Source organism: Cricetulus griseus, chromosome X (genome assembly GCF_003668045.3).
Source record: "Cricetulus griseus strain 17A/GY chromosome X, alternate assembly CriGri-PICRH-1.0, whole genome shotgun sequence".
NCBI lineage: Eukaryota > Metazoa > Chordata > Mammalia > Rodentia > Cricetidae > Cricetulus > Cricetulus griseus.
The window spans coordinates 45,395,894-45,419,008 of NC_048604.1; the positions used below are offsets into that span (position 1 = coordinate 45,395,894).

A 23,115-nucleotide genomic window follows, 5' to 3' on the forward strand; every position below is an offset into this window, starting at 1 on the left:
CAACTTGGGTATTTTCCTATTGGACTGTTTCTCCTCCTTTTTTGGTTTTTACTTTTTTTTAAATGATTTTTAAAGATTTATTTATTATGGATACAGTATACTGCCTGCAGTCCAGAAGAGGGCACCAGATCTCATTACAGATGGCTGTGAGCTACCATGTGGTTGCTGGTTATTGAACTCAGGACCTTTTGAAGATCAGCCAGTGTTCTTTACCTCTGCACCATCTCTCCAGCCCTTGGTTTACTTTTTTAAAGATTAATTTTCTTTCTTAAAATTCATGTGCATGTGTATATCTGAATGTAAACCATAGGTGTGTGGGGGTTCCCATGGGTGCCAGAAGAGGAGGTCAAATCCCTTGAAGCCAGGTTTTTACAAGGTTGTGAATTGCCCTACATGGCACAAGGGAAATGCTGAGAAATGCTCTAAGTTTCTTTGCAAGAACAGCAAGTGCTCTTAGGGCTAAGCCATCTCACCAGCCCTCCACCTTGGTTATTATTGTTTTCAGACACTGTCATTCACTGCCCATTGTCTAGATTGGGAGCAGCAAACCCCAGGGATCATCTTGTTTCTGAGCCCACAGAAGAGTGATTACAGGCAAGTTCTGCCAGTGCTTTTTCTATGAGTACTGGAGATCCAAAGTCAGGTAGGTCCCCATGATTTCATAGCAAGCACATCACTGAGTCTCCCCACATTTTTTCTTCATAGAAATTATATATGCTTTTACAATGTGTTTTCCTACTGAGGATTTCATGCCAAATTCTCTGCCATAAATGTAGATGCTTATTTTAAATAACCTTGTACTTTTTCACCCTTCAAAACAATTTGAATATGCACAACTCACTGCAAGCTGATTATTTTATTTGCTCCTTAAGTTATATTTCTACAAATAGCATTGTTGAGTGAAAGGGCATAAACAGGGACAGTGAGATGGCTCATTGGGTAAAGGCACTTGCTGCCAAGCCCCAGAGCCCACACGGTGGAAGAAAAGAGCTAACTCCTACAAGTGGTCCCTTGTGCCATGGCAAGCCCCTTCCACCAACACACACACACACACACACACATACACACACACACACACACACACACACACACACACACACACACACACACCACAAAATAAAATAAAATATAAAAAGAGAAAAAGAAAGAAAAGGTATCCATACCTTAAAAGCTTTGAAATGTTCCAATGGACCTTGTGCCTGTAACCAAGATTCCGAGTGAAGAGACAATGGGCTAGGGCTCTAAAGAGAGATGTGTATGTTCCTCTGTGCTAAAAATAGAGACTACTTGTTGAGAACAGTGACAGTGGACAGAGAAAAACTCAGGCCCAGTCACCTGAGGAAAGGACTAATTAAACACATACATGCATGTGCATGTGTGTGTGTGTGTGTGCATGTGTGAATGTGTGCCTGCGAGTGTGTGTATTTTTTCTGTGCTTAAAGATATTGCAGTTTTCTATAAACTGTAAGAATCCTGCATACATCCTTCACCCTCAAACTAGGCAAAACTGAGAAAAAAACTATTTTTTTCTTACTAATTTCCTTTTACTAGTTTCTTTTTTAATATAAGGAAACTAAGTCAGCAGATAAGGACAGAAATGCTTAGTAACTTACTTTGTATGCTGTCACCCACACAGTCTGAATGCACACACACACACACACACACACACACACACACACACACACACACACGTAAACGTACCCTCACCAACACTGTGGAGTGGAAAAATATTGGCTCTTCTCCCCTGTGGATCTCAATATCATTATTGATGGTACCATGAAAACCCACTCCAACCAATCTTACTAAAGAAATCCTGGTAAAAGTACTAAAATTTATTTTTCTTTCGACTATATTTTCTTGTTAATTCAAAACAATATTCTTACACACTTATATAGATACCAGAGTTGGCTATGAAAGAGGACATGTTCCCATGGACTCCACAAACCTAAAATTAAACTGATCCTCTTTATATGTCCCCAGAATAGGCTGGAGCACTTACTCATTACAGGGATTTCTGATCCCAGCCACAGGGAGTGACTCAGGCCTACACTTGGATTGCCAGGAGTTCAAGGCCAGCCTTGACTACCTAGTAAGTCACAAAGGAGAGAATTCTCACTTATATCTTGTCCTTATGATGCCCACAGGAATGACATTTACCTAATGACATTTCAGATGTGTAGCCATCTCATGCCTGTGCTATGATGGTGGCTTCCCAGCTTGCTTTCCTATCCCTAGGCAACATTCCTGTCCTTACTCCAACTTGGACTCATCCTGAACAGAAACCAACCACATTATTTTCCTTTCATCCTCTGATTGTGAAAGTCATTGCTGTTTCTAGGGATAAATATAATATTCAGACGCTGTGGCAATCAGAGGTGTTCCATAGACAGAAATCACATTAACTTCCTCACTCTTCTGTTTCCTCTCATGGCCGTCCTGAATCATTCCCCACTTGCTTGTCTTTCTTCCACCAATTCTCCCTCCTCAAATGGCCTTTTTGAACATTTGTATTTTATTCTTCAAGCACAATTTGCTTAAAAAAGATCCCCCTTTCCATAAAGCATTCCCTGGCACTGATGCATCGTGCAGCCTTTTCTGCTTCCTCCAAGCAGTGACAGGAAGCAGCTGTGACCCGAAGACTTCCGATTTTATTTCCGCATACCTTATCTTTCTAAACAGATCGTAAGCACAAGGATGAAGACAATTATTTCTTTTTGCTTCTTAAAACACACAACTTTATTGATGACATAAAAATAAAGTCTCAAATGTATAAACATAAGTCCACACAAAGGACCAAAGATTACCTTACTTATGAAGAATCAGTTTGGTTTCTGCTCATGAAGCATACTAAAAATATCTCAATCCAGACAAGATAAAAATGGACACATGTATTTCCAGAACAAGTTTGAATTCATTTGGTGTTCATAAAATTGTCCAGCTATAGACCCTCATAGGCAACATTAGTTTCACAGTTCTAATACAATTTACAATGTACATCATGTCAAGGGTGTAAAACCAAAATGTTACTCAAACTTTGGGGGAAACAGATAGCCAATCAGAGTTTATTTATTAATACCTCAACTCTTTCTTTCACCTCTGGGTCACTACAATCTGCTGCTAAGGCTCTAAGTTTCTTGGCACAGGCTTTAGGTCGTTGAAACAGGAAATAAAGGGAACTTTTACTGAACCTGTCTTGGGGATATGTTTTTGCTCTCTTTTTAAAATGATGATTTATATTTTCAAAAAGTAAAAGGGCATTAAGAATATTCTCTTTTGTCTCTTTCTTGCTAAAAATGTTAATCAGTGCTGTTGGTGCATTGGCAATGAGCAAGTCTTTTGTCATGGATGGATTTTTAGAGAAATTCACAAGCATTCCCAAAACATGGTCTTTAGTTTCTCCACTTCCCATAGCCAACAAACGGAGAAATTCTGAAATATAATTGGTAACCATATGCTGATACTCACTAGTAATAGTCAGGTGTCTTATCAATCTTAGTCCAGCCACTTGTACATTTGAATTTAAGGGATAGGTGACAGTATCTTCACATACTTGACTTAAATATGTCTTAACCTTTCTATGGTTTTCAGCGGCAACTGAGATGTTATTCAATGCATTTAAAGCCTTCTGCCGGACTGTGGGGTGGGGATTACTCAATAAGCTTTGAATAACTGAAATCCCACCTATATTCCGATCAATTTCCTGGGGATAAGGATAATCAGCACTGTTATATAGAGCATTCGTGGCTATTTCATGAACAGAAGGATCTTCAGTCATTTCAATCATGCAAATGAGCTTCTCGAGATCTTGCGGATCCAGATTGACTTCACGTCTACAGCGGCAGTTGCAGGAATGCGCTCCAGTATTGGCTTGCTTTCTGAAGCCATCTTCCCCTGGAAAGCTGGTTTGGTGTAATAACTTGCTCTCTGAACAAACTATGGTTCCGTCCCATACACCCATTCCTGCCCCAGGGACCATGGGTGGATATATGCCTCTTGGTTCAGTCGACTTTTTGGCTTTCACCTGAGATGTAGACTCATCCTCACATCTGTTTTCATTACCAGTACAGAACCAAGACCGGATGTCAACTCCATCAGCAGCATCAAACTTATCTTTAGTGCTGTCCTTATCCCCAGTCCCAGATTCAGAATTGGTATCTTTTTCATTTGTAGATCTGAGGTCATTATTGTCCTCACTCTCAGCCCCAAACAAGTTTCTTAGACTGATCTCTTCAATACCAGGGCTGGATTCTCTACTTAGTTCCTCATCATCATCATCATCATCATTTACATCCGTAGAAAAAGTCCAAGACCCTAAGCCAGCCTCAGCCTCAACCCCAAGCCTAGACCCTTTAGAGGCTGCATCTCCATCCCAGGACCAAAACTCCATTCTGGCTTCAGCCCCACCCTCTGCAACAACTCCTGCCCCAGCCTCAGCCCCAAGCCCAGACCCTTTCGTGGTTGAGTCTTCATTCCAAAACCAAAACCCCATTCTGGTCTCAGCCCCAGCCTCGGCCACAACTCCAGCCCCAGCTTCAACCTCAGCTCCAAGCCTAGACCCTTTAGTGGCTGCATCTCCATCCCAGGACCAAAACTCCATGCTGGTCTCAGCCACGGTTTCAGCCACAGCCTCAGCCCCTGCTCCAACCCCAGCCTCAGGCTCAGCCCCAAGCTTCGACCCTTTAGCTGCTCCATCTCCTTCCCAAAACCAAAATCCCATGCTGGTCTCAGTCACAGCTTCAGCCTCTGCCCCTGCTCCTGTCCCAATTCCAGCCTCAGCCCCAGCCTCAGCTCCAAGCTTAGACCCTTTAGTAGTTGCATCTCCATCCCAGAACCAAAATCCCATGCTATTCTCAGTCTCAGCTTCAGCCTCAGCCCCTCCCCCAGCTCCAGCCTCAACCTCAGCCTCAGCCTCAGCCCCAAGCCTAGACCCTTTAGTGGCTGCATCTCCATCCCAGGACCAAAACCCCGTTCCAGCTTCAGCCCCAGCCTCTGCTTCAACTCTTGGACCAGCCTCAGCTCCAGTCTCAGAATCAGCAGCTGCTGCAGCTGCAGCCCCAGCCTCTGCCCTAGTCTCTACACCCACCTCAGCCTCAGCCTCAGCCTCAGCCTCAGCCTCAGCCTCAGCCTCAGCCTCAGCCTCAGCCTCAGCCTCAACCTCAGCCTCAGCCTCAACCTCAGCCTCAACCTCAGCCTCAACCTCAGCCTCAGCCAACCTCAGCCTCAACCTCAGCCTCTCAGCCTCAGCTCTGCTCAGCCTCAGCCCAGCTCCAGCCTCAGGCCCAGCTCCAGCCTCAGGCCCAGCTCCAGCCTCAGTCCCAGCTCCAGCCTCAGGCCCAGCTCCAGCCTCAGTCCCAGCTCCAGCCTCAGGCCCAGCTCCAGCCTCAGTCCCAGCTCCAGCCTCAGGCCCAGCTCCAGCCTCAGGCCCAGCTCCAGCCTCAGCTTCAGCTGTATCCTTAGCTTCTGTCTCAACTTCAGCCTCAGCTCCAGCCACACTCTCAGGCTCACCTCCAACACAGGTGCCTGCAAGAGCTGTCTCCTCAGCTCTGGTCCAGGATTCAGTACTGGTCTTCTTTTCATCCTCCAATCCAGAACTAGCGCTGGTTTCTTCCTTAGTGCCTGACGTGGATTCACCACTGGTCTCATCATTCATATTAGCTATAGGCAAAATAGTAGCCTCTTCTGTCCAGCACCAAGACCCTATAAAGGCCTCACTCCCAGGCCCAAACCAAAATCCTTCATTGGCCTCCACCTCAGCACTTACAAGGAATCTCCCACTGGTCTGCTCTTGGGTATCTAGCTTAGATCCTCCACTGGCTTCATTACTAGCCCTAGACCCAGGCCAGGATTCTCCACTAGTCTGGTCCACAGCACCGGCCCAAGAGCCTCCTCCACATGTCTGATCTTCAAATCCAGATTTAGAACAGCCGCTAGTCTGATCCACAGGTCCAACCCAGGACCCTCCACTGACCTGACTTCCAATGCCGGCCCAGGACGCACCACTGGCCTGATCAGTTGGACATGTTCTATTGCCTCCAATGACATGAGCACCAGCTCCACCCCAAGAAACTCCTCCACTAGACTGATCCTCAGACACAGCTGGTCTGGACCCTCCAGTGCTCTGATCTCCAGCAGCAGCCCAGAATCCTCCTCCAATGGCCTGATCCTCAAATCCAGGTTTGGGACAGCCACCAACCTGATCACCAGTCCAGGACACACCACCGACCTGAGTTCCACTTCCAAGCCAGGACCCACTACTAGACTGGTTCACCTGCACTGGCTTTGACACTCCAATGTCCTGAGCAGTAGCACCCCAAGAGGCTCCTCCAATGGCCTGAGTCGGCGTGTAAGTGCAGTACCATCCACCAGTCTGATCGCCAGTGCCAGGCCAAGACTGTCCATTAGTCTGGCCCCTGGTCCCCATCCTAGATTCTCCACCAGACTGGTCCCCAGAACCAGCCCAGCATCCTCCTCCACTGGACGGATTTACTCCACTAGCAACCAGGTCTCCAGAACCAGGCTGAGAGTTTCCACTGGCCTGGTCCAAAGGCCCAACCAAGAATGCTCCACTGAGTTGATCTCCAGAATTTGTCCAGGATCTTCCAGCAGACTGATCCCCAGGCACTGACTTGGACCCTCCACTAGCCTGGCTAATAGTGCCAGTCCAAGACCCTTCAGCACCTGTCTGGTTCTCAAAACCAGGTTTGGCTCCACCATTAGACTGATCACCAGTCCCAGTCCAGGATCTTTCCCCAGTCAGATTCCTAGTGCCAGTCCAAGACCCACTACTGGACTGGTCTGCAGAGCCTGATGTAGATACTCCACCAACCTGGGCCCCAGTGACAGGCCAGGATACTCCACTAGATGGATCTACAGTTCCAAGCCTGGATGCTGCACTGGCTTGGTCTGCAGTCTCAGCCCAAGCCCTTCCACTGGACTGAGCCTCAGGTCCCAACCTGGAGTCTCCACTGGTCTGGACAGCAGCTCCAGCCCAGGTCCCCTTTTCACTGGCCTGATCTTCATACCTTGGCTTGACCTCACCACCAACCTGCTCAGCAGTCCCTGTCCAGGCCACTGCATTGGTCTGGTCTACAGCCCCAGTCCAGTATCCAATACTAACTATGTTGCCAGCTCCAGCCCAAGACATTGCACCAGCCTGGTTATCAGCCACAGTCCAGGTCCCGGTAGCCTGGTCCACAACCCAGGACACTCCACTGGCCTGGACTGCAGGCCACGACCCATCACTGACCTGACTCACAGCCCAGGGACCTGTAATGGCCTGGTTTCCAGAGACAACCCAAGAACCTGCACTGAGCTGGTTCTCGGCCCCAGTCCAGGAAGCTCCACCGGTCTTGTCCGCAACCCAGGTCCCGTCAGCAGCCTGAGCTCCTGCCCAGAGTGCTCCACTGGTCTGGTCACCAGCACCTACCCAGGATCCAAGAGCAACCTCATTCTCAGTCCTAGCCCCAGTCCAGGACTTAATGCTAGCTTCATCACAAGCCACAGCCCAGGAACTCACAATGCCAGTCTTATCATTGGCCCCACTCCAGGGCCCAACAGCGGCTCCATTCTCATCCTCGGCCCAGGTTACACTGTTCTCCCAGTCTCCATCTATGGTCTGAAACCTAAACTTGATCCACCGCTCAGCAGCAATCCAGTCCTCAACACCAATCCCATTCCAGTAATAATCGTGCATGTTAGACTGAGCACCTGCCCCACTCACACTTTCTGAAGTGGGCACGGCACCTGCCACTGGCCTTGCATGTGTCTTATTGTCTGCAGTGGCTTCTACCTGTGAGCTGGACAGACCCTTATCCCTTGCCCCAAGCAAGGCTTCACTCTGGGAACTGACCACAGCCTGGGGCTGAGCAGAACCCCTTGTACCTGTTTTGGCTCCTGATTTAGTACTAGCATTGGCCCTAATCTTATTCCTGGCACCAAGCAAAGTCTCGTTCTGAGAACTGACCACAGCCTGGGACTGGGCAGAGCCCCTTGCACCTGACCCGGCCTCTGCTTTAGGCACAGTGTTAGAATTGCCCCTGACCTTATTTCTGGCACCAAGCAAGGCTTCAGCCTGGGAAGAAGCCAAAGCCAATATTGTACTTGCCCCAGACTCTGCCTTAGGCACAGAATTGGAATTGCCCCTGACCTTATTTCTGGCACCAAGCAAGGCCTCAGCCTGGGGCTGAACAGAGTCTGTTGTAGTTGCCCCAGCATCCGCCTTAGGTACCGCATTGGAATTACCCTTAACCTTACTCTTGGAACCAGGTAAGGTCTCACCCTGGGAACTGGTCACAGCCTTGGCCGAGCCCATTGTACCTGCCCCAGCATCTGGTTTAGACACAGCATTAGAATTGCCCTTGACCTTTGCCTTGGTACCAGTCAAGGCAGTACCCTGGGAAACAGCCACAGACTGGGGACAGGCACCCACCCCGGCCTCTGCCTTAGGCACAACATTGGGATTGCTCTTAACCTTATTCTTGGCACCAGGTAAGGCCTCACTGTGGGAACTGGCTACAGTCTGGTTCTGGGCAGAACCCGTAGTATCTGGCCCAGCCCCTGCTTTAGGCACAGAATTACGATTACCCTTGACCTTAGTCTTGGCACCAGGTGTGGTCTCCCCCTGGGAACTGGTCACAACATTGGTCTGGGCAGAGCCTGCTGTAGCTGTCCCAGCCTCTGCTTTAGGCATAGGATTTGGATTGCCCTTGACCTTATTCTTAGTAGCAGGCAAGGCCTCATTCTGGCAGTTGACCACAGGCTGTGGCTGAGCACAGGCTTTCTGGTCTGCCTTTGCCCCTGCTTTAGAAACAGCATTAGAGTCACTTTTGCTGTCAACCTTGGAATCAGACAAGGGCTCAGCTTGGGTTTTGATTCCACCTTGAGGTTGTGCACATGGTTTCACATCTGCCGCAGCTCCTGCCTTACACTTGGCTTTGGCTTTGCCTCTAGCCTTACCTTTAGTATTAGGTAAGGCTTCACCCTGGCTCTGGGCCGTAGTCTGAGCTCCTTCCTTAGATATGGTATTAGCATTGTCCTTAGGCTTGATTTTGCCATCAGGCAAGTCATCACCCTGGACACTGGCCACAGGGTCAGGCTGGGCACAGGAAACCACGTCTACACTAGCCTCTGCCTTAGCCATGTCGTTGGTATCACTTCTGTTTTTATCCTCGGTTTCAGGCAAGGCATCAGTCTGCAAATTGGTTTTTGTGTTTGCTTTGGCCCCTGCTTTAGCCGTGGCACTGGCATTACCTTTACCCTTAGCATTGGCATCAGGCGTGGCTTCAATATGATCACTGGTTACAGCTTGAGGATTGGTATCAGTTATCTCAGCACCAGTCATTGCCTTAAATACATCACTGGCATCTTCCCCATCGTCAGTCGTGGCACCAGACATTGCCTCAGCCTGTATTGTGGCCACAGTCTCAGGTTGTATTATACAAGTTCTCAGATCTGCCTCTGCTTCACAAATGTCATTTGTGTTATCACAGGCATCATCCTTTGCCCCTGGCATGGCTTCAGCCAGAATGTTGGCAACAATATGAGGCTGAGCAGAAGTGTCTTTATCTACCGCAGACCCTGCCTTAGACGTGTTTTTCAGATTCCCCTGGTCGTCACCCTCATCACCGATCATGTCATCATTTTGGATTATGGTCACAGCCTGAGGCTGTGCATAGGATTTCACATCCACTCCAGCCACTATGAGGGGCATATCATTGGAATTTTCATTAGTATCAACTGTGACATCAAGCCTAGTCTCAGATTGAGTCCTAGTCACACACACAGTCTCTTCCAGTGCTCTTATCGTGGCTTCTGCCACAATTCCAGTCTCATTCATGGTGCCAATCTTGACTACTTCCTTGGTCACTGCCAAGACCTCACTCTGTGTTACTGTTACTCTGTTAATCTCTGTCTCCTTTTCAGCCAGTGAAGGAGCTTCTGCTTTGGTCTGGGTCATTGCTTCTTTCTTGACCTCTGCCCTGTCAGCCACTGCCCAAGCTTTAGACTTGGTCTGAGTTACTGCCTCTTTCTTGCCTACTTCCTCAGTCTCAACATCAGTTTGTGTCACTGCCTCTTTCATGGTTACTTCCTTGGCTTGGCCTGTGGCTTCAGTGAAAGTCACTGCGTCTGTCATGACCATTGTTTCCACCAATAAACTGGTCTCAGAATGAGTCTCTATCTCTTCCTCAAGAATTCTCTTGGCCTGATAGTTGATATTGGGTCTAACTAGAACAGGGACCTTGGTGTCTACTTCAGCCACAGGCTCACCTCCTTCTCCAGTTTCTGGTTCAGTCATGGCTCTAGTCTCAGTCTCTGCTCCAGCCATGGCTTCGTCTGTGGCCATGGTCTGGTTCTCTTCCCCAACCACAGTCTCCGTCTTGATTCTGGACCCATCTCTGCTCACACTCTGATATCTTCCCTTGGTTAATCTGTAAATGCAGTAACAGGTACCAGCCCAGATTACCAGTCCTGCAGTGGCCCAGCCCACGTCCTGAACACGACCCATGTAATCAGCTCTGCGGAAGGCACAAACAATGTATAGGAGGGCTCAGTCAAGCTAGGAAAGAGGGTGGTGTGACTGGACAATGGCGTTTAAGCACTTAAAGGTCCGGAGAGCAGCCACTGGAAGGAGACCTAAAAGTGGGGAAAAAAATGAATTTAAGCATCTGGAAAATGGGAACCATCTGGAGAACAGGAAAGCATAGAAGCAATGTACTTGTTGGGAAGATCAACAAAATTTTCATCACTTAATTCATTTTTCCCTACCCTCCCCAATGCCCAGCCATTTTCCTATGCAAAATGAATTGTGTCAAGGATGGCAGGAGGGCTGATGAAGAATGGAAGAGGAACAGAAACTCCCAGAAGTAAATTGTTAAGGGAACTACTCTAGTTGCCATTATTCCAGGTCCCCACTCATACAAACCTGGAATGCAAGAAGGAATTTTCCTCTTCTATCCTTCTTTTGCTTGGTGAAACACCCTAAAGTCTATAGAATCATGAGACCTTTAGACCTAGAGAAAGACAAAGGGAGAGAGAGATAGAGCTGTTGTATTATTAGCAATTTACTCCCTCAGTTTACTCAATGTCCTTAGGTGCTATCAGACTGTTTTCCATATACCAGAATTATGGTAAAGGTTTGGGGTAAATATCAGGAATGGTGAGAAAAAAATGGCTGTGAAGAAGAATAAAAAGCTCCTCCAGACTGTCCCTTACAGGATGCACACTGATCTCCACTAACCCACATTTGAGGCATACCTAGACAGCTCCCACCCTCTTACCAGTTATACTGATCAGAGATAATTTCCTCTTTGCTTCCTTGCTTCCAATGATCTCAGACTCTGAAGCAGAAGACACGCAGGAGGATCTATAGGCAAGTAGACAAGCAGGAGATAATGGAGACTGTGTCCTTAGCAGAACAGACAAGCACCTCAATCCTTGGTTCCAATGTCTGCATCGCCAGGGTTCTGGTCCATTTTAACAATGTATCTTAGCTTGTGACCCCATCTCTAGCCTTCTTTGTTGCAGCCCAGTCCACCCTCCCTCAAATATCCCCACCGTTTCCTGCACTGCAATTAACAGGTTGTATTGCAGCATTGTGGAAAGCAGCCATGTGTAGACAAGGCAGAAGTGCCATCCACTGAAGCCCTTTCAAGCTCAGCCCACCCTCTTTTGTCATCCCCAGCCACTACCCACCCACCTTCATACCAACCTCCATAGTTCCCAAACAGTCTCCCCCTTCTTCCCTTGCTTCCAGGAGTAAAAAGGCCTACTTCAAACATGAAAAGCCCTGGGAACAGACAAAGAAAAGGGAGAGGGTGAGTGCTGAGTGCTTCTGATAGCCTAGCACAAAACATCTGTGCCCCCCCTCCCCCCACGCCCCCCCCCCCGCCCGCCCTGCCTTTCAGGGATTTAGAGCCTCAGGCAGAACCTAGGGTTTCACCTACACTAAATGAATAGCACAGTGAGGGAGAGAGGAAAAGTAAAAGGGAGAAAAAGGAGAAATTTTATTTTTAAACCACCTGTAGGATTCTAGATCTTTCCCCCAAAAGTCCACCATTTCCTTTATCAAGATGGCCAGGTAGACATGACTATCTGGAAATTGGTTGATGGCGGAAGAGATGGAGGCCCTAGATCCCATGATTCTTCAATCATAGCCTGCCATCTGCTTCCCTGAAAGCCATCTCTAGGAGTCTCAGCACAAGATATAAGGTGTGGAGGAGGCTTTTGCTTCTGCAAAATCAGTATCCCATCCCCCAAAGGCTATATCAAACAATAGTACCATTCTTTTACACAATAATTTGTATTTTCAATATCATCTGACACAAATCAAAATAATCTGTAATAAAGTTTTGTCTTTATTGGTATTCACCATAGAATTTAATTGAGAAGTCCAAAGCCTGATAAGGAAACAAAGCTTAGGTAAAGTTCCCCAGGCTAGCCCCACCCCACATCCTAATCATTCATATATATATATATATATATTATATATATATATATATATACAATAATACAAATATAAATTCAAACACACACACACACACACACACACACACACACACACACACACACACGTAACAGTGCCTACGTGGCTACATAGAATCCATACAGAATTTCAATGATTCAGTGTTGGTGCTCACACTAACCTCCATAGATCCTGTGCTGTTCTCTTGTCTCCGTCTCCGTTTTTCCCTCGCCTCACCACAAACAGTGCCACACCGAACTATTGTCCAAAAGGAGAGTAAAGGCACTGAGTGCTCAGGCCAGCACCAAGGCCACACATCCCAACATTCTCCTTTTTGGAATCCGGTTGTCAAAGGTCCCTCCCCTCATTCTGAGACACCACCCCTACCGAGCCCGCCGTCCAGGCATTAAGGCCCACCATTTTCTCAGCAAATGCCACGGTGGCGCGCGTCCCTCCTCTGAAAGGAGCAGGAAGCCCGCGGACATGTGCGGCCGCCCATCGATGCAGTTAATTAAAGAGGATGGACATCTCCCTCTGTATTTCCCTCTAGAGACTCTCTCCACCAGCAGCCCTGTCAAAGCACAAGGTTCCCTTGCGCAGATTCAGCCAGAGGCTGGGGGACGCGGGAGAATCGGAGGGGAAGGCTCCTTGAACTTGATGCAGCATGGACACCCCCCTCCTCAATCCATCTCCATAGCGTCGCCGAATCCGGAGGCTGCGGCTAGCGCGGCCATGGCGCGGCGGCCCCGGGGCCCTTACCTGATCAGCTCACCCTGGGCCCGATGCCAGCCCGCCGCACGCAGGGCAGCGGGGAGCTGGTGGCCAGACTGGAGTGACGACTGCACCCAAGGCTGCGTCGCTCTGCAGCTCCAGGTCACGTGAGGGCCGCGCGTCATCGCTCGCCCTCCTCCTCACAACCCCCCACTGGTCGGAAGGCAGTCAACAGGACCCCCTTCAACACGCACAGGCACCCCCCTCCTCGCGTCCATGCATGGAGCCCCAGCGCGCCCCGCCTTGTCACTCATATCCGCGCTCTCCAATCTGAGCGCCCACAAGTGTCATCACCATCTAGCGGTTGGAGTTTACCGGTCCCTGGTTACTAGGAAGGGTCTGTACCCCCACCCACTCCCAGGCCTTGGCTGTAGCCTTTTCTGCATCTTTGAGGAATCCTTTCTTTTCCTCTCAGGCTACAATAGCAACGCTCCCCACTGGCTCTCTAGACAACCTGCCTCCCCTTAGTAACAACTCCATCACCAAATCGCCTAGAGAAAGAGGAAAACCGTGCAACCAGAGCCTTCTTTGTCTGTATTCCTTTTTCTGTTAGCATCACCTCCCCCCGCCACCACCCCCCCGCCGCCCGGTGTTGGGAAAATGCAGTAAAGACATTTACATTCGCCATGAAAATATTCAGGTTGTAAAAATTTTAAAGACTCATCCGTTTACACAATTTTATGACACACACAAAAAAATGTTTTCTGGTTGCTATAAACCACTTCTGAGCCTTGAAAACAGATGTAATTACTGACATTTTAAATACAAATTTTTCCTAAACAATGCCAGCCCGTTTTTTCAATGCAATCAGCAAATTAATCTTTGGAAAGATGTTCAGGTTTCAAACCCTGATAGTTTTACAGAAATAATTGAAAGCTTTTGAGGTTTTGGCCGTACTTACCTCTGCCTATCAGGTGCCTGAGTACTTCTTCACAGAGGACCCTGGATACTTTAATAAAGACCAAATTCAGATTAACCCAGCGCCTTACAAACCGGTGAGTGGCTCCAAAGGTTAACCTGTTTTGTATCCTATGATGGGCTTTTTTTTTTTTATATCAGTCTCACCACACCCACAAAAGGAGCAACCGCTACCACATAGATAGAAAGGAGGCTTAACAGGTGGAATTTTCATCCTATCATGGCACTGGTGAGGTCTCCTCAGGTTCGGCCATTTCTGTTCTGTCACCGTGTTGGTGACGATGGTTGAACAATTTCCAGCGGCAATGGGCATGAAGGTCTGTGGATGACTGTATTGTTAGAACGCCACGGCCATGAGTGTTCTTTCCCCCCCTCACAAATGGGAGAACAAAGTCCAGGATTCTAAGCAGTCCCCAAGAGAGGTCTTTTTACCCCCTGCCTTTCTAAAGAACTTTAGTGCACCACCCTCACAAAACCCAGAACTCAGGAACAAAATATGCAGGAGAGTCCCCAGGCACCCACCTGTTTCCACTGGGGAATCATACTCCAAATATAAACGTCCAAGCAGCCTCCTTCTTAGAATGTTGAAATATGACACCCCAGCTTGAGGCCCTCCCTGGTGAGGGGCCCCTGTTTGGAGGAGGCCCTTTCAGGAGGTGAGCCAGGGAGCTCATAATGCCTTAAAACATTACTAACGGATTTTCAGAACCCAAAATTTACTTTCTCTCCCAAAGAAAAGAATTCATCGATTGATTAACAGAAAAATTGAAGTCTGTGTTCATGTTTAAAAAGAAGCATAAGCATCAGATGCCAGAAGACTGGTTGTAATTTAAACATCCTTACAAATTATTAATAAAATAACTCAAATAGAAAAACGTGCCAAAGACTTAAACAGATTTGTTCACAGAGGAGAAATATGAAAGACCCAAATATCCAATGAAAAACATATATAAAGATGTTCAGTTTCAAGCACATGCAAAGCAAAATAGCTGTGACTTACTGTTTTCTCCAATATGATGTCAAAGCTTAGAAATTCAATAATATTATTGACTATTTTGTCTGAATATGGAGATTCCTATACTCTGTTGGAGGCAGATATTTTAATTCAATCTTTTTATGGAGGGCAATTTGGCAAAATCTATTAAACAATAAATATAACAGCCTACAATTCTTTTCCTGTGGTAATTCAACTCTCTGGTATTTAGTTACACATATCCTTACAGAATGACATAGATATGTACTGCCACACCCAACTATGATATTTTTTGCAGTACTATTATTAAAGGAGTAAAAAATGCTGTGACAGACTGGAGCGACGGCTCAACAGTTACTTACTGTTCTCTCAGAGTACCTGTGTTCTGTTTCCAACTCCCACATCACGTGGCTCCAGAGAACTCACTGCCCTTTTCTGGCCTCCGAAGACATGAGCACACACATGGAATGTTCACACGTAGACACACACACACACACACACACACACACACACACACACACACGTTTTATAGTTTCATCGCCTAGATACATGGCTCAGTAGTTAAGAGCACTGGCTGAGCTGGGCGTTGGTGGCACACACCTTTAATCCCAGAACTTGGGAGGCAGAGGCAGATGGATCTCTGTGAGTTCCAGGCCAGCCTGATCTACAAAGAGAGTTCTAGAACAGCCAGGAGTGTTTATACAGAGAAACCCTGCCTCAAAAAAACAAAACAAAACAAAACAAAAAAAGCACTGGCTGCTCTTTCAGAGGACCAGGTTTCAATTCCCAGCTGCTGGCTCACAAATGTGTATAACTCCAGTTCCAGGGGATCTTACATCCTCACAGAGACATACATGCAGGCAAAACAATAAATTCTCATAAAAATAAAAAAAATCATTTTGAGAGTACAAATAGGGGAGAGATAAGTAACATAGATTTCACATTGTGGATTTTTCAAAATGCAAGTCTCATATTTTTGGTTGTGATCCTAGCCTTTAATGGCTGAGCCATCCTGACTCCCCAAGAAAGTCCTTACCCCCTCTGAGGAGTGGATGGAAGGAGGGAGGTGGAAGAAGGAGAGGGAGGAGGAACTGGGGTTGGTTTGTAAAATGAGAAAAATTTAATAAAAACAGAAACATGGGACTTTAAAAAAAGACAAGTCTCATTTGCTGAGAGGACAATTGAACTAATTCTATTATTTATTGTTTATTTCCCATAAGTAATAATTTTCCTTTATTTGTTTTCTTTAAATCTTTTGAGACAGGATCTCACTCTGTAGGCCAAGCTGGCCACAAACTCATATCAATCCTCCTGCCTCAGCCCTCCAAATGTTGGAATTACAGGTTGTACCACTATGCCTACCTCTATTTTCTACTTTTTGAGACAGGCTCTTACTATGTAGGTCAAGCTAGCCTCAAATTCATGATACTTCGGCCTCAACTTCCTGATGTGGAATTACAGACATGTGTAACCACAGCTGTCTCAATTCACATTTATTTTCTATTGTCCTGACTTCATATGCTAAACTGGTCATTTATACTTCCTGTCTGAAAACGTTACTCTGTTCACCAACATTTTCTCATTGATTGTACTGCTGGCACTTTTTTGCCTATTAGTTGTTTTACTGCTATGTAGGATTCAGACATATTCTCTCATTCTGTCACTATCATCTTAATTTTATAGCACATTTCAAATACTTTGTTTCCTGTGTGGCTCCTAGCCCTATACATACACATGCAAACCTCAGCACCATTCACAAAAAGTTGGAGCATTACTGCTCCAACTAACTTGAAAAGGTGTTGTGTCCCTCCAGAGAAGCTAGGAAACAAGGAGGATCCTAAGAGAGACATACATGGTCCCCCAGAGAAGGGGAAAGGGACAAGATCTCCTGAGCTAATTGGGAGGAGAGGGGGTAGGGGAGAGGGAGCTAGGAGAATGAGAAGGGGAGAAGAGGAGGGGTGAGGAGGACATGAGGGAGCAGAAGGTTGAGTAGGCGGAAGACTAGAGGAGAGCAAGAAAAGAGATACCATAACAGAAGGAGCCATAATAGACTTAAAGAGAAATCTGGCACTAGGGAAATGTCCAGAGATCCACAAGGATGGCCCCAACTAACAATCTAAGCAACAGTCGAGAGGCTACCTTAAATGCCCTGCTATGATAACGAGATTGATGACTACCTTATATACCATCCTAGAGCCATCATCCAGTAGCTGATGGAAGCAGAAGCAAAGATCCACAGCTAAACACTGAACTGAACTGTGGAATCCAGTTGAGGAGGAGGAGGGAATAGCAAAGAGGTCAAGACGAGGCTGGAGAAACCCTGACAGGTCAGAAACAGCTGACCTGAACAAAGGGGAACTCATGGACCCCAGACTGATAGCTGGGAAGCCAGCATAGGACTGATCCACACCCCCTGATCGTGGGTGTCAGTTTGGAGGTCTGGGCAATCTATGGGGCCTCTAGTAATGGGTCAGTATTCATCCCTAGTATATGTATTGAGAATAACTGATACGAAATCCATAAGGTTAGGATAACTTTTAATAGATAAACGGCAGCCAACAGCAAGCCAGAGCGTGCCAAAAGCAGCAAGGCAAGAGTGCACCCATGTGCCTTGTCTGTCCCTTTAAACCTCTACCACATCACCTTGACTCGTGGTCGAGCACACCTGTAGCCGGTCCTTAGGAGGCGTGGTTACGGTGTCTCCCTACATATATGAATGGACTTTGGGAGCCCACTCTTCATAGAGGGATACTATCCAAGCCTAGACACAAGGGGAAAGGTCTAGGCCCTTCTCCAAATGATATGACAGACTCTGAAGATACCCCATGGAAGGCATCACCCTCCCTGGGGAGCAGAAAGGGGATGGGATAGGGGGGTCGGTGGGGGGGCAGTGGAGGAGGGGAGGGAGAGGGAACTGGTATTGATATGTAAAAGAAGCTTGTTTCTAATTTAAATGTAAAAAAGGGAAAAAAAGAATGTTATGAACAACATTTAATGTTCTTTCCAAGAACTCATTTATCTAGGCATTCTCTGAAAATTTGCACAAGAAAGTCATGTTAAACAACAACTATTACACCGCTTTATTTATTATAAAAAAGATGATGTGTCAGGCGTTGGTGGCGCACACCTTTCATCCCAGCACTCCGGAGGCTGAGGCAGGCAGATCTCTGTGAGTTCGAGGCCAGCCTGGTCTACAGTGAGTTCCAGGACAATCTCCAAAACAATACAGAGAAACCCTATCTCGACAAACAAACAAACAAAAAAGATAATGTGTTATATGTGAATCCTCATTTGTGCTCCAATCCGTTTTACTGGATTTTGTGTTTCACTGATACATGCATCTCTTACTACCTTATAATTAGTGTAGATTACTAGCAAGTGTTGGCATCTGGAAAAATCCTCAAATGTTATGTTATTTTTGAGACAGAGTCTTACCATATACCTTTGGTTGACCTTCAACTCACCGAGATCTGCCCTCCCCTGCCTCCCAAGTGCTGAGACTAAAGGCCTGAACTACCATGCCTAGCATAGGTGCTTAGTATAGTCACCTTCTCAAACATTTATCAAAGGAGTGAGCTAAAGTCTTCTCTTCCAGCTATTTGAAATACACAATGCATTATTGTTTCCTACAGTCCCTCTTGTTAGTGTTCAGGTATCTGTACTGGACTGCCCTTTGGGTCCTGACAGTATATGTCCTCAGCTGCAGCCACTAAGAGCACACCGCTTGTGCATGTTTGCTTTGTTCCCTTTAAAAGGGTGAGCCTTGCCCCATCTCCTCTCTCTCTCTCTCTCTCTCTCTCTCTCTCTCTCTCTCTCTCTCTCTCTCTCTCTCTCTCTGTGTGTGTGTGTGTGTGTGTGTGTGTGTGTGTGTGTGTGTGTTTCTCTTCTACCACTCTACCACTCTTGTCCCCAGGGACTGTGCCCTATAAAGAAAGCCGAGAGCCAAGCCGTAGTCTGTAAGGTAAAGATATCTTTATTCAGATAAACACCAGCCTAATGCAAGCCACAGCATGCCAAGGGCAGCACCGCAGACAGGCCAGAGAGAAGAGCTTGCAGCCCCTTAAAAACCTATCACGAGTCATCCTGACCTCACCTTGACCCCGCCCTGAGGTCAGGCACACCTGTAGCCAGCCTCTAACAGGCGTGGCTTACTGTCCCCTACAGTGCCCCATTCTCTGCTCCTTCTCTCTCCTCTTCCAATAAACATCTCATGTAAAATCTGTTGTATAGTGTGACTCCTGCCATTTCTTTTTTAAAATTGTAACAACTATTATGAGTAGTTCTGCAACAAACATGGATGTAGATACTGATTTCATTTGGGAAGAATATATACCCAATCATTGGAATTTTAGATCATAAGGTAGTTCTATTTTTAGTTTGGTGTTTTTCCCAGTTTCTCTCTTTTTTTATCTTAAATTTTATTTGTTTATCTGTTTATTTTCTGTGTGTAGGTGTTTTGTCTGTATGTATAACTGTGCTCCATGTGCATGTCTGGTCCTGGTAGAAGCCAGAAAAAGGGTGTCAGAGTCCCCTGAGACTGGAGTTAAGTGTGGTTTTGAATCCCCATATGGGTGTTGGGAATTGAGCCCTGATCCTCCAGAAAAACAGTCAGGGCTCTTTACTGCTGAACCATCTGTCCAGGCCCCCTTCTTTAAAAAACATTCTTATTAAAAACATTTAGTATACCATGCATAAAATTATTTACAACTAATGGACAAAATGATAAAAGTAAAATATTTTTTAAATTGATTCATTTACTTTTATTTTATGTTCATTGGTGTTTTTATCTGTATGCATGTCTGTGTAAGGTTGCCAAATCACTTGGAACTGGATTACAGACAATTGTAAGCTGCCAGGTGGTTGCTGGGAATCGAACTCAGGTCCTACATGAAGAACAGTCACATTTTAACCACTGAGCCGTCTCTCCGGCCCTAGAAGTAGAATCTTGATTGAACATCGTTACTTCAGAGAGTCCAGTGTTTGATTTGCTTTGTTTTGTTGTTGTTGTTTTTAGAGACAAGGTCTCTCTGTGTAACAGCCCTGGCTGTCCTGGAAATCACTCTATAGACCAGGCTGGCCTCAAACTCAGAGATCTGCCTGCCTCTGCCTCCTGAGTGCTGGGATTAAAATTGTGCACCACCACTGCCAGGCCAGAGAGTCAGTTTTTGAGGCAGTCTCAACCCACATCCTGTTTCTTACCTTTCAAAACTGAGTAAGATGGGTCAGTGAGATGACTTAGGTAAAGTACTCACTGCCAAGCTTGCTGACTTGCGCTCCATTGTTGGAACCGGAATGGTGGAAGAGGAAAAACAACTACTGCAAGCTGTCGTCTGGCCTCCACAAATGTGCCATGGAATCCTCACACCAACATGCACATCCACATAAAAAAAATCAATATAGGGAGTCCCCATGGAAAGCCTTACCCTCTCTGAAGAGTAGATAGGGTGGGGGAGGGAAAGTGGGGAGAGCAGAATGGGAAGAGGGGGAGGAGTGGGAACTGGGATTGGTATGTAAAATGAGAAAATATTGTTTTAAAATAAAAGAGAAGAAAATATAAAATAAATATAGGGCTAGAGAGATGGTTTAGTGATTAAGAGCACCTATTGCTCTTGCAGGGGACCCAGTTTCAGTTCCCAGCACCCACATGACAGCTAGAAACCATATGTAAACTGAGTTCTAGAAAATCATATGCCTGGTTCCCACCTCCTTAGGTATCAGGCTTGCACATGGTACATACACACACCTACAGCCAAAATACATACACATAAAACAAATAATTCTAAAAAAATAAAGTAAATAACTAACTTTTAAAATACTAGTAAGCAGATGTTTTAGCTCTCCTCTCTATTTCTTATATTTCAATATTTAGGGCATAAGTTGTTATAGTACTGTCAAATTATACTTGCTGATATCTTTTTAAACAGAAAGATAAAATATCCCCATAATACCTTGCCTTGTATAAATGATTGATAGATATCATACAACTTACTGAAACTGTAAGCAAATCCCTAATTAAACAGTTTCTTTTGTAAGAGTGGCCCTAGTCCTTTATTATCTCAGTGGAGAGCATGGAAGCAAGCAGGAAAGTGCTAGAACAGTAGCTGAGAGTTTTACATCCTGGTTCACAGGTAGCAGTCAGAGATAGAGTGGACCTGGAGTAGTCTTTTGAAACCTCAAAGCCCAACTCCAGAGACACACCTCCTCTAACAAGGGCATACTTCCTAATCCTCCCCACACAGTGTAGCAAACCTGGAGATGAAGCAAGCAAGCATATGAGCCTATGGGGACCATTCTCATTCAAGCCACCTCATCTCAGGAGTCCCAATCTGATGGTAAAGAGCTGCTGGGCTGCCGTCTAAGTTGTACATAATAATGCTGTACATAGTTATAGTAAGCAAAATAGTACAAAATCTCATTAAAATAGAAAGGTGGACTAATGGATCAGGCTGGACATTTGAAAAACAGGCCTATATATTTACAGCCAATGAATGTCTGAATAAAACAATGTGAAGGTCACAGGACAAAGAAGTAGGTTCTAACTGAAGAGAAGGAATGCCTCAGCAACAGTCTAGATGAAGTTGTCCTAGTGAGTGAGAGAGAGCAGACAAAAAGCAAAAGTTTCTTTCTTCCATGATCTTTTATGTAGGCTATCACCAGAAGGTTTGACCAAATTTTGGGGAGCCAAATAATCTAATCAATATAATCCCTCATAGAATTGTCCAAATTGGGTTTAAATTGATCCCAGATGTAGTCAAGTTGAAAAACAATATTGGCCATCATACCCCTCTACCTGAAATTGGGTAATATTTAATTGAGATTTGGCCTTCAATTTGCATTTCTCTGATGGCTAACAAAATTAAACATTTTTTTCATATACCTGTTGGCCACTAGTGTATCTTCTCTAAATAAATTCTACTCAGCTTGGCAGCAGAGTCACATGTCTTTAATCCCAGCACTTGGGAGGCTGATCTCTGTGAGTTCAAGGCCAGCCTGATCTACAGAGTGAGTTCCAGGACAACCAGGGCTACACAGAGAAACCTGTCTCAAAAAATAAAAAAAGAAAGACAGAAAAAAAGAAATTCTACTCAAGTAAAGAGGTGGCAGCACACGTCTTTAATCCCAGCACTCAGGAGGCAGAGGCAGGTAGATCTCTGTGAGTTTGTACCCAGTATGGTCTACAAAGTGAGTTCCGGGACAGCCAGAGTTGTTACACAGGGAAACTCTGTCTCGAAAAACAAACAAAAACAAAAGAGAAAAAGAAAGAAAGAAAGAAAGAAAGAAAGAAAGAAAGAAAGAAAGGAGGGAGGAGGGAGGGAGGAATTAATTCTACTCAGGTTCTTATTAGAACCACAAAAGACTCCATAGAGGAACAGAATGTGTAGAATGAATGTATTTGAATGGCTTACAGGCTGTGGTCTAGCTATCCCAAAAGTGGCTGTCTACCAAGGAAGGTCCAAGATTCAGTAGTTGCTCAGTTCATGATTCTGGATATCTGAGCTACTCTTCAGTATACACTAGAATCCTGAAGAAGCAGGCTCTGTGCCCGTGAAGTAATGGAGTTGCTAGGAAGGTGAGAGCAAGCAAAGAGAACAAGCTCCCTTCTTCCATGTCCTTTATATAGGCTGCCAGCAGGAGGTGTGGCCCAGATTAAAGGTGGATCTTCCCACCTCAAAAGATCTGGATAAAAGGTATACCTTCCCACTTCAAAAGATGCAAATTAAAAGTGGGTCTCCCCCACCACAAATAATTTAATTAAGACAAACTCCCTCACCAGTGTACCCAGTCACTTAGGTTTTGGTTAATTCCAGATGTACTTACCTTGACAAACAAGAACAGCCATCACAGACTGTTAATAGCAGAAATGATCCTGAGCAAAAAGAACAAAGCTGGTAACATCACACTAAATTCAAAATAATGCTGTACATAGTTATAGTAAGCAAAATAGTACAAAATCTCATTAAAATAGAAAGGTGGACTAACGGATCAGGCTGGA

General features: G+C 45.8%; 1 protein-coding gene and 1 pseudogene across 1 annotated transcript; one reads left to right on the top strand and one right to left on the bottom strand.

Moving 5' to 3' along the window:
- Positions 1-2,735: 2,735 nt before the first annotated feature.
- Positions 2,736-11,010, bottom strand: Armcx4 (armadillo repeat containing X-linked 4). The gene is made up of 3 exons (XM_035450299.1): positions 10,922-11,010; positions 5,471-10,632; positions 2,736-5,155 (listed from the first exon to the last, which is right to left on the bottom strand). The coding sequence occupies exons 2-3, from the start codon at positions 10,502-10,504 to the stop codon at positions 3,056-3,058; spliced, it is 7,134 nt and encodes a 2,377-aa protein (XP_035306190.1). The 5' UTR covers positions 10,505-10,632; positions 10,922-11,010; the 3' UTR covers positions 2,736-3,055.
- A 2,437-nt stretch (positions 11,011-13,447) lies between these two features.
- LOC100753009 overlaps positions 13,448-23,115 on the top strand; it is a 29,568-nt pseudogene continuing 19,900 nt past the window's right edge.